Genomic DNA, 12,931 nt, shown 5'->3' on the forward strand with positions numbered 1-12,931 from the left:
CGGAGCCAGGAGAAAGGGAAATTCAATGCCAATGCACACACTGTTTGCAGAATGACTGACAGTGATATCTCCACATTTCAGATCTTACAAAAGATAAATCGTCCCATTAATTATACTCAGCAGGACACCTAGAGTTATTGGTTCAAGTCTATTAGAATTTTTCTCAAAGTTCAGTTTAAATATGGATCCTGCTAGGTTGAGAACCTCAAGAGTCATTTCTTAATTTATATCCAGAAACAATCAATTGTGATATTCACATGTATAGATATATAGATGAGGGTATTACTGGAAAAGACATTATGTCCAAAACACCATTAAAAGAAATGAAAGAAAAACTGCTCAAAATACTGCAATAAATTGTGCCAATTGATAGAAAAAAAATTCTTACAAGTCAATAAGAAAAAGATTACTAACCTAATAGAAAAATGAGCAAAGAACATGAACCTGCCAATTATTAAAGAAGAAATACAAATGGCTAACAAATAGGTAGGGGAAAATTTGACCTCAATTGTACTATAAAGGTCAAATGAACAAAAAAATCAGACGTCATTTGTATTTCTCAATCTTGGTGTCCAAAAAAAAAAAAAGTCAATAGTATCCAGTTTCATAAAAATCTCAAAGAAACAATATTTCATTCATTCCTCATAACTGATTACCCTTCCAGAGTGAGATGTACCAGTGATTAGCTACAGCCTGAGAGATACACACACCTTCTGACCTGACAATCCCACATCTAGAAATTCATCAAAACGAAATAGCATGGACAGTTGTAAAAATTGAATGGCTCAGATGTTCTTTGCAATTTTTTTTACTAGAGGAACAATTAAAAACAAACCTCAACAATAGGAATGGTTAAAGAGACTGGAGTATCTTTATAGGGGTCTCTGTGCAGCCATTTGAAATGATGTAGAACATCTGATGATATGAAGTCCATTTGTGACAAGTGGGGGAAGAAAAGCTTTGTACACAAATAGTACAGTCCATGTTTGTCAATATATTAAATATTAAAAACCACACACTGCAATGTCAATAGACAACTTTCTTTTATTTATTTATTTTTTTTTACTTTATTATTCCAAATTTGGAGGTTTTTTTTCTGCTAGGTTTTTTAAAAAAAACATATGCTACCCCTAAGAATCCAATTTCTGTGATGGGTGGTATAAATACACACAGAAAACAAATGTGGTTACCCAGGGCAATATACACGTTTAATGCAATCCCTATCAAAATACCATGGACTTTCTTCAGAGAGTTAGAACAAATTATTTTAAGATTTGTGTGGAATCAGAAAAGACCCCAAATAGCCAGGGGAATTTTAAAAAAGAAAACCATATCTAGGGGCATCACAATGCCAGATTTCAGGTTGTACTACAAAGCTGTGGTCATCAAGACAGTGTGGTACTGGCACAAAAACAGACACATAGATCAATGGAACAGAATAGAGAACCCAGAAGTGGACCCTGAACTTTATGGTCAACTAATATTCTATAAAGGAGGAAAGACTATCCATTGGAAGAAAGACAGTCTCTTCAATAAATGGTGCTGGGAAAATTGGACATCCACATGCAGAAGAATGAAACTAGACCACTCTCTTGCACCATACACAAAGATAAACTCAAAATGGATGAAAGATCTAAATGTGAGGCAAGATTCCATCAAAATCCTAGAGGAGAACACAGGCAACACCCTTTTTGAACTCGGCCACAGTAACTTCTTGCAAGATACATCCACGAAGGCAAAAGAAACAAAAGCAAAAATGAACTATTGGGACTTCATCAAGATAAGAAGCTTTTGCACAGCAAAGGATACAGTCAACAAAACTAAAAGACAACCTGCAGAATGGGAGAAGATATTTGCAAATGACATATCAGATAAAGGGCTAGTTTCCAAGATCTATAAAGAACTTATTAAACTCAATACCAAAGAAACAAACAATCCAATCATGAAATGGGCAAAAGACATGAAGAGAAATCTCACAGAGGAAGACATAGACATGGCCAACATGTATATGAGAAAATTCTCTGCATCACATCAAAATCATTTGTATTTCCATCAAGGAAATACAAATCAAAACCACAATGAGATCCCACCTCACACCAGTGAGAATGGGGCAAATTAACAAGGCAGGAAACCACAAATGTTGGAGAGGATGCGGAGAAAAGGGAACCCTCTTACACTGTTCGTGGGAATGTGAACTGGTGCAGCCACTCTGGAAAACTGTGTGGAGGTTCCTCAAAGAGTTAAAAATAGACCTGCCCTACGACCCAGCAATTGCACTGTTGGGGATTTACCCCAAAGATACAGATGCAATGAAACGCCGGGACACCTGCACCCCGATGTTTATAGCAGCAATGGCCACAATAGCCAAACTGTGGAAGGAGCCTTGGTGTCCATCGAAAGATGAATGGATAAAGAAGATGTGGTCTATGTATACAATGGGATATTCCTCAGCCATTAGAAACGACAAATACCCACCATTTGCTTCAACGTGGGTGGAACTGGAGGGTATTATGCTGAGTGAAGTAAGTCAATCGGAGGACAAACAGTGTATGTTCTCATTCATGTGGGGAATATAAATAATAGTGAAAGGGAATATAAGGGAAGGGAGAAGAAATGTGTGGGAAATATCAGAAAGGGAGACAGAACATAAAGACTGCTAACTCTGGGAAACGAACTAGGGGTGGTAGAAGGGGAGGAGGGCGGGGGGTGGGAGTGAATGGGTGACGGGCACTGGGGGTTATTCTGTATGTTGGTAAATTGAACACCAATAAGAAATAAATTAAAAAAAAAGAAAACGAATGTAAAGTATTTAGTAAAATTAAATTCTCTTCTTTATGTATATCAGTGCTATTAATGCAGATACAAAAAAGCAAGAGAATATGGCTATAGATAGGTAACATTTTCTCCTAACATATAGATTTAACTGACCTTCCTCTTACATATCAGAAGTAATTATTCACGGCTTAAAGCAGAATGCTCTCAAGTTATATCTAAGTTATAGGAGAAAAAGGGGAAAAGAGAAAGAAAAAGGGATTATCTATGTAGCAATTAAAAGAAATGAACAAGTATTCACATGGGCCAGCAAATGAGCATTCAAGAGATAAGATAAAAAAACAGTCCATCATTTAGGAAGAGGTGAAGGGATTTCTGTGACCAATCACATGTCTCTGTGGCGGTGCATATGTGGTGGGGGACAGGACTGACTTTCTCTGTGGGTGACACGAGGAAGCCACTCTGCTTTGCCTGGAGAAGTTCTCCCGGGCAGAAAGGACATCACTTAGGAGAAAAGGAGTATTAAGGCACTTTGTGTTTTAATGAAGCACCCAACTCATTTTTTTTTCCACATAGAGTAATTACAAATTTTTCTGATTTAAAAGCATGCAGCTCAATTATGTAATTACCTAATAGGTTATGCAGGTGCTGTGGATCTTATCTGGTCTCGAGGGGACATAATCCGAGTTTCGGCGGCTTTAATGATGTATTTACTCAAGAGACGGGATTGACTCCAGCTGACAGCAAAGGGACCCACAGGTAAACATCATTTACATATGGCTGTTTAATTAGCCATTTACCCAAGAGATCAAAGTAAATATTTCTGAGCTTCATTAGATTCTTCACCAAGTAATTTCTAGTAGAGCTTTCTTAAATTTTGAAAATCTCTTAGTTTTATGATTTTTACCTATGGAGAAATATTTAACCCATACTATACTATTTACTGTGTATATTGTTTCAATGAATGATGAGAAATGACTCAGAGACATTTGGTTTTTGCTAACTGTGACTAGATGATTGTGTAAACCAAAGCAGTCCTAGAACCCACAAAAGCATTTTACTGTAGAGTTCACAACGTTCATTTTGGCAACACAGTTCTTTAGGGTTGCACATTTCTTCAGTCCCAAACTAACAGAAACTGCCTGCTTACTTCTATTTTTAAGGACAGGCTTCATCAAAAAAAAAAAAAAAAAAAAAAAAAAAAAAAGGACAGGCTTCATCATTACTTTTTTGGTAACTTTCACTATTGTCATGAAGATGAGGTCATGACGATTTAAAAAGGAACCAAAGATCTACTAAGGGAGGCAGAATATCATTTGATTTCTAAGTTCTTCATCAGGCATCCCCCTTTCCGTTAATACCGGAGTTATTATTTGAAAAATTATGAGTGAATTGGTTGTCTGAACTTGGAATATGTTTTCTACTATAAACAACTTAAATAATGAGACAATTAGATAGCAAAGGGCAGTAGGCCAATATTTCTTTCACCCTTGATGTGGCTAAGATGTGAGGTATTTGTAGTGAATGGAATGAATGGGAAACAATGTTGCTATGAAAGAGTACTAAATAAAACCTGAGAACAAAAATCCTTCTTAAGAACTATAATTATCAACAGATATGGAATGGACCTAAGAAACACAGGTTCTGTTTTTCCTAAACAATATTGTTCTTTCTTTACTGAATCACACAAATATGCAATAAAATGCAAATGTGTGTGGGAAGGATACATCCCAGGTTATCTGTGAGAAGGGAAAGGGGATCTGTGAAAGGCACATGCCGCTGTATCTATATTTGTAATAGTTGGTTTCAGAAGAAGGAAAGGGGGGAGGAAGCAGGTAAGAGGAGGAAGAGGAGGGATAGGGTGATGTGGGGGGACTGATGGGGTAGGGGGAAGGAAGCAGAAGGTGAAGTTTGAAACAAATCCAGTGTAATGGTAACAACACACATGAACTTGGGTAGGCATGTTAAATTCATTACATCATTCTATGTATGTATGTTTGAAATGGTAAAAAAAAAAAAACCCTCTTCCTCCTCTCTTTTAATTAAAGAGGCAAAGAAAGGGGGCATGGGAAGGACTGAAGGTGCTTTGAAAGACTCAGGAAAGGGAGCAATGGCAGAGACTCTGGACCGCACAGTGAGAGAGGTGTCTGACTTCAGTCCTGGGGTGGCAAGGCTTGCCTCCAGGAGGGGCACATGTCAAATCCTTGGACTTTGAACATGATAAAAAATAAAAACTTAAAAAGGATCCAAGCCAGAAAACCCTACATTACAGATAGAGATGAGAAAACATACTTTGAGACAAGACACACTGACATGTCATTAAACTTAGGAGTGCCATCTCTGAATATATGGCCTTCTAGAGAATGATGAAGACTACACAGGGCATGCTCTAGACCTGGCTTTTGGGACCTCCTTCGTGTTCTCCTTGGGGATCAGCTCCATCTGCTCCATCTGTTTAGCATCTTCATGCCCTCGGGTGCCCCTTTGCTTAAAAAGCTCTGACAGCTTTCCAGAGTCTAAACCAAACACAAACTCCCTACTTGGGCTGGATGGATGCTGCTCACAGGGCCTGTGGCCACTTTGGACTTTCTTATCCATCACCCCCAGCCTGGAGCCTGCCCTCTAGCCAAGAAGACCAGAGTTGAGCTCTACTTCCTGGGTCTATTCTTTGGCTCCTAACAGCCCTCTCCTGCCTGATGCACCCTCCTACACTCTTAGACTGTCAAAATCCTGTCTCTTTTTTCATGGTCACCTCACACTTCTCTACTCCCGCCACTGTAAAGTCTGCCCTCATTGGATCTCTAGATGGCTTGGCTCCTTTTTCTGAAGGTCCATATTCTTTGCTATTTTCTTACTGCATACATCCCAATATACCATTCCCCAGAAGATGTCACATTTTATTTATCTCTTTTCCTTCAATGGATTTGGTCTGGTACCTTTGTATAGAAGTGCATCAATACGTATTTGCTGAATTAACATATATGACTGTTCAGGATTTTTAAAGTATGGAGTGGAGAAAGAAAACCAGAATGCTACAAGATGCTTCTAGGTTCCTTGGAAAATGTTGTCATTATGTTTTTTTTTTTTAATTTTTATTTATTTATGATAGTCACACAGAGAGAGAGAGAGAGAGGCAGAGACATAGGTGAGGGAGAAGCAGGCCCCATACACCGGGAGCCCGACGTGGGATTCGATCCCAGGACTCCAGGATCGCGCCCTGGGCCAAAGGCAGGCGCCAAACCACTGCGCCACCCAGGGATCCCTGTCATTATGTTTAATGAAGTTACCTCTAGGATCTGAATTAACTTTCTGTAGGGAGTTGAGATTCCTACACAAAACTGCAAAAGGCCTGAGATCAGAAAGTGAAAACAAACAAATCATAAAACTTCACTTATCATGTAAAATTAAAAAGAAAATATTTTAGGACACCTGGGTGGCTCAGTGGTTAAGTGTCTGCTTTCAGCTCAGGGAGTGATTCTGAAGTCCCAGGATCGAATCCCACATCGGGCTCCCTGCATGGAGCCTGCTTCTCCCTCTGCCTATGTCTCCCCGCCCCCCGTCTCTAATGAATGAATGAATGAATAAATAAACAAATAAATAAATAAAAGATATTTTAACCATTGTCAAGAATGTGACTATGTCCTCAAATGAATCATTTGCATAAACTTGAAACTTTATTTAAAAAAAAAATTACTGACCCTTGTTGTCTGGTTCATGTTTTTAACTGGGAAAACTTCAGATGGTTTAGCTACCTCTTCTTTGATAGAATTATCATGTTCTTTCAAGGTGGCAACATGCTGACCCAATCGTGCCCTCAAGCCTGCTGCTGGTGCGTGTTCAAATCTATAAAACAGAAACAGTAGACACATTAGAGATTTGCAGTATTGTGTTATTTATGAGATTCCTTCATTTTTAGAGGTACCACATTCAAGTTAGCAAAGGACAGTTCATCCAGAAAAGTATGGAACCTAATATATTCAGGACTGAGGTAATTTCCAGAGTCTAGGTTATCTTTCTTTCTTTTTCATTTATTTTGGTTATAATTTCACCACTAAATTTTAACATTCTCAACTTTCGCTGCCTACTGGAACCACGTAGGGAGCTCTGCAAAATCCGGGATACCTGGTGCCACCCTTAAAAAATCTAGTAACACTGGACTCGGGTGTGCCCTGCCCATTGGGATTTTTTTAAGGCTCACAGAGTGGTTCTAATATGTAGCCTTGGTTTCAAATCACAGCATAGATGGTCAGGTTCCTCTTATGTGTAGTTAAAAGAAACCAATCACATTTTATTTTTAACATCAGTTTATCCTTATTAGACTCTTACTATGGTCTATTTGCAATGAAAAAGCATTAAGATAACATTAGGAAAGAATTGAAAAGTGTACCTAAATTATATTCCCAGACTATGGCATGTAGTGTATCTCTTGCATAGGAGAGATGGACAAGATGAACCTGGAACATCCTGGCATCACAAAAGAAGCTATCAGAGACTACTGAGTCATGTCAAAAGGCCTCAGAGACTATCCTGAGGGGGATCCCACTGGCCCAAGATGAGACAATTTGAGCACCAAAAAGAATCATGACTCCAATGGACTGATATACAGCAAATACAGGAAAATCATGAGTTCATGTGAAAAATAACAAAAAGTAAGTTTTTAAAATAATAAAAACCTTTGGATTCAGCCTTAAAAAGGAAGCAAATCTTGTCACATGCTGCAACATACATGAATCTTAAGGACATCATGCTAAGTTAAATAAGCTAGTCACAAAAAGGCAAATAATGCACGATTTGATTTACATAAAGTACCTAAAATGGTCAAATTCATAGAAACAGAGCAGATCGGTGCTTGCCAGGGGCTTAGAGGGAAGAAGAAATGGAGAGTTAAATAATGAGTATAGAGTTTCAGTTTTGTAAAATGAGAAAGTTCTGGGGATCTGGTACAAAATAATATGAATGTACTTAATGCTACGGAACACTTAAAAATGGTTAAGATTGGTGGGGAGGATGTTCCTGTGTGGCTCAGTTAAGTGTCTGCCTTCAGCTCCAGTCAGGATCCCAGGGTCCTGGGATGAAGCCCCACGTAGGGGCTCCTCCCTCTGTCCCTCCCCCCCATTCGCGCTCTCTCTTTCTCTAGAACAAATAAAATCTTTTAAAAAAATCGTTAAGATGGTAACTTTTGTTGTGTTTTACCACAATTAAAAATATAACCAACCAACCAACCAACTTTTGGAGGATGCTAGGGCAACAACTCATTCTGAAAATTGGTAAGTAAAGGGACAGAATCATTTATCCCACTTTTGTGGTCAAAAAAACACATTTCAGGACTACCAAGTAGTTGATGGGCAAAGTTCTTCCAACTAATGAATTAGTCAGTATTTTGTAAATCCAAATTAATGACTGCATCTAAGAAATGATCATAATTTTGTGAAAATTGCATAATGGTAAATACCATACTAAAGGCATCAGCATGCCAACGCTTGAACCCATGGATCAGTCCTAGCACCACTAACAGTGGAACAATCAGCCACCATGTGCTGCCTGCAGAAGTATAACAGAAGTATAGTTACAATGTCATGTTGCCAAAATAGCTGGTCTGGAATATAATCTTGTATCTGGGTTGAACCACCAATTTATGGGTAATATCATTTGGATCCTTTTCAAATAAATCAAATGTAAAAAGACTTTGAGACAATCAAGGACAACTGGTAAAGAATAGGTATTAGATAAGGAATCTTGTTAAACAGTTATGTATTAAATGCTTATTTATTAGAAAGATAAGTATTTGTATTTGTAAATGAAACATATTGTCTGTTTTAAATGACTCAAGAAAAGAGTGTGGAGGAGAAAAATAGATAATACAAGACTAAAAAAATGTTGACAATTGTGGATCCCAGTGATAAATACATGGGATTTCATTATATTTACTTTTGTGAATTTTTTAAAATTTAAAAACAAAAAGTTAAAAAGAAAACCTAGTATACTAATGTCTATAGCTTACTTAATTTACTTTTAAATTCACAAAAATAAGAGATTGAGATAAACAGAAGGATAGAAAGACAGATATGGGTGTGGTGTGCAGTAAAATGTCAATGGTAGATCTGGGTGGTGGATATAGGGATGCTCACTGTACAGTTCCTTTTATTTTTCTGTATGCTTTGAAAAAAGTAAGTCTATGTATAATTTAGAACCTTATTAGTGCATCTTAATTGTTATAATCTTTGCTTGACCTAACGAACAGTTGCATAAAGTAGGATGTGTCATGGCGATCCTTGAAACTCTTTAAAAACTTTCCAGAATGATTCCAAAGTTTCTGGCTGGTTGGGCAGAAAGCTCCTTCAGCAACTTGAATTTCTTAGTTTCTTCCAGACTTCACTGAAGTCATAATGCCGCCCAATTCCTTTGTTCTGATTCTATATAAATGAACGAACATCCATCTGCATTTGGTTTCACAATAGATTTCCCTACTGGGAAAACGCATTCATAGGACAGGAGCAAATTCTAGTCTATTCAGCTGTTGTATTCCTTATAATGAGTAAATCAATTTTGTTTCTGGTCTGAAAGCATGTTTTGCTAGGTTGACTTAAACTTGAAAACAAGTTGAATTAGGATCAATTAAATTAATTAAATTAGTTGGGATGGACTGAATGATCAGAGACCAGTCTCTCAGGTGATTGATACATGTAATTTCTCCAGAGACAAAGCCAAGGCAAGACTCGGGGTACTAATATCCTCACCAACTATAACCATCCTTCAGGTCCTGGGATGAAGAATAAGCTAAGGTTTCCTACAATTATTACACAAACTTCACAAAGGGACAAAACCATTAATCAACTTGCACAGGGTGAAACAGCAAATGAACTACTGAAGGAGTTACAGCATCTAGAATCTGTGACTTTGGAACAGCTAAGCCAACACTTAAAGCACAAAACCAGGCTTTCCTGCAGATTTATTTCAGGATCGATTGGGCAAGGAGTGCAAGAGCCGTGGCTGTCTTTGCATGAGGTGTTCCCATGGTTCTACATAAATACACCAAATCAGAAAATTCGCAAAGTGGTACAAAGAACTTAAAAAGGTTTTTTTTCCACTTTTGCCCACTTTCTTGGAAAATTTGTAATATCGGTGTTACAGAGAGAAAACAAAGTTTGATGTCAGTTAAGTGTTATACTCCTCTAATTAAAAATATAACAAAAGAGGGGCGCCTGGGTGGCTCAGTCAGTTAAGAGTCACCTTCGGCTCAAGTCATGATCTGGCTCCTGGCTCAGCAGGGATCCTGCTTCTCCTTCTCCCTCTGCCCCTCCCCACTGCTCATGCCCTCTCTTTCTCTCTAATAAATAAAATCTTTTAAAAAATATATATATAACAAAAGATGATACTCTAATCTATAATTAATTTCATATGTTTGGAATGGCTTCCAATCAGAAACCTGCAATTAACACAAACGTACCAGAACTTCTTAACCACAACTGATTTATAACAGATTGGTAATTTGACCAACCAAAGTTTTAAATGCAGACAAATTAATAAACACCTTGATTTTCATTTTGAATACAGGCAGAATAAAATAAAGAGGTTTTTACATACTGTAATTCAAACAATATAAAGCTGACTCAATTTTTAAGCATGAGTTTGAGAACACAATTGGGCAACTGTATTTGAGAATAGCCACTAAGAGAGACAATTAATTAGTTGCACCTGGAAAAAAAAATAAAAACAGTCTCATAATGGCTCATCATATAAAACTACTTATTAAGTAATTGTTTTTATGTTAAAATTTTTCCCAAAGGCAATGATGAACAAAAACTTTTATCAAGTACTCCAAATGTCATGAATCATATTTTAGTGGTTCATAATTGTCTACAATAGCGACTTGGTCCCCTACCTAATAGAAAATCTTTCTTTCAAATGAAGGTCTTTGAACACTAAATCAATAATGATGATAGTAATGGTTTTGGTCTTTTTTTCTTCTAAGATGCTTCATTTTATGAGCAGGAATTTGGAAGTCTTCACATTATCTTTTAGAGTATACTATGGGGCAGGTGTCCTATATTACAGATGAGATTAAAGAGACAGATGTCCATTGCCATGGTTTGGTCAGGGGCACAAGCAGGACTTTGGCCACATCAAACATGGTTCTATTCAATGGGTTTTAAGGAGTTCATAACTTGTTAGAGGCTTCCTACTCTGCCTGGCTTAGACTTCAATGACACCAGAATCATTAGCAATCAAGGAACAGAAGCAGATCATTCTCTCTGAATGTGTTTCTGGAATGGTTTATCAAATTGACTAGTTTGGTCCAGGGCAGATCACCAAGCAGACAGGAATATCTCACTTAGAGGAGTACCCAGCAATAACTACTGGGTGTTGAGGGGTGCAGGGAGCTGGTTAGAGCAAGGACGGCAGGGTGGAGTCAGATGCCATGGTTAAAATCATTAAAAAGAACATGTATTAAAGACCTGACTACTTGTCTCTCACAGGTCCTATAAAGAGTTGGCACTTTTTCCAAGGTTAGACAGTGAAGCAGTGACAATCAGTGTGCATTAAATAGTATTGCCAGTCACAGTACATGGGACAATTCTAATTGTAACAGAACATAACACTGACATTAGTAACCATTCTTGACTTCTTTATCTAGCTTTAAAAAATGATGGTGGTAACCAAACAGTCTTGAAGCCTCCAGATATTAATTTTAAAATTTGTGTTGGTTATAAGAAGAATCATTTCTTAGGGAAGGCTGATTTATACACAACTATAGATCAATAGTCATATAAAATGCAACTTTTCATAATGAAAATCAATCCTCTATCATGCATGTTGAGAAACTATAACAAACGTTAGTCTAGTAGATGTAGATATTATATTTTCTCACCCACAATCAGTTTGGCAACCTAGGTTAAGAGAGTCCAACAATGAATCATTTAGTCTAACAAGTCAGTTTGTATGAGAATTATAAATGTGTATATGCTTCCTATGCCACATGCCACAACTGTGGTTTATGCCAAATAGTATATCAACAGATATAAAAAGCAGTGAGAAAGAAAAAGAGGGACAAAGAGCCTTACACCACATAAGCACCAATCAACCTATAGAGCTCAGAAAGATTCCTCCCAGGCAGTTTCTTCCACTACCTTGTAAAGGAGTATTTTAAGACTGCTGTTTTTTATTTCACATGATAAATACATGGAAGAGGATTTTCTTGCCTTTACTGCTTTAGGCTGAAAAGCTACTGACTAGGAAGGTCATTTCCAACATTTCCTATAGTTTGGGGATCACTAGTGGAGATACAGAAGGTAAATTAAAAACACTCAGGACTTGTGAAGCTCATCATGGTCTGTGAAATGGAAACATTCAATTGGCCAAGTTTTCTTGTGATAAGGCCCTTTTAGAGACCATTATCCTCACTTCTCATGCCTTGATGGTATCCAATACATGCTAGACAGGCTGAATTCTCTTCTAAAGAAAGACGCGAACATAAAACAGCCTACTTGGTGCACTAAAGTTAGAGAAGGTGATGTTGGAGGTAAGATAAGCAGACCCCAAGAGCCCCTCCCATGCTCTCAGCCACAGAAGGTCCTTGCAGAAAGGCTTTCACAGACACCCATCTGCTGACCAGGTCTGAGTAATAATCTGTTCTCTGCTAGTAAATGGTAGGACATATTTTTATAAGAGGAAACATAGTCAATCCTCAAAATACAAATAAAAGAACACTGGCAACATTTATGCCACATAAATTAGGCACCTACCAGATGAGAGTACTGGACAAACCATTACACATATTACACATTTGTAATTCTATGAACTCAGTAAGTGGCCTAATGCCACAGAACTTCTGAGTCATGAAAAGAAACCCAGCTTGCCTAAAAGGTGGGTAGAGAGTATGGAATGGATTTCTGAGCGACTTACGAAAATATATGAGTTATATATAGTTCATATGTGCCAACTACCCTACATTTAATTAACTTCCTCTCTCTTTGTCTTATCCCAGATTTGTGGCCATTTAAGGCATATCTTTGGAATAGTGGCTCTCAAACTTGAAGAAACAGAGTTCCCTTAAGGGTTTATTAAAATCCAGATGGCCACACCCTACCCCCAGATTCCTGATTCAGTAGGTCTGAGGTGGGGCCCAAAAACACGTATCTCTAACAAGTTCCCAGGTCTT

At 37.7% G+C, this 12,931-nt stretch overlaps 1 protein-coding gene across 9 annotated transcripts in view; it reads right to left on the reverse strand.

The window, feature by feature from the left end:
- Window positions 1-12,931, reverse strand: part of KIZ (kizuna centrosomal protein) — a 131,234-nt gene that overhangs the window by 35,616 nt on the left and 82,687 nt on the right. For all 9 annotated transcript variants that reach the window (XR_012018139.1, XM_072799827.1, XM_072799824.1 and 6 more), the window contains one exon: window positions 6,471-6,615. Coding sequence is in view for 8 of the 9 variants with exons in the window: in XM_072799827.1 (XP_072655928.1) it covers window positions 6,471-6,615 (145 nt within the window). In the remaining variant the exon portion in view is untranslated. The remainder of the gene's footprint in view (window positions 1-6,470; window positions 6,616-12,931) is intronic.

This window comes from Canis lupus, chromosome 26, assembly GCF_048164855.1.
Source record: "Canis lupus baileyi chromosome 26, mCanLup2.hap1, whole genome shotgun sequence".
Taxonomy (NCBI): Eukaryota; Metazoa; Chordata; class Mammalia; order Carnivora; family Canidae; genus Canis; species Canis lupus.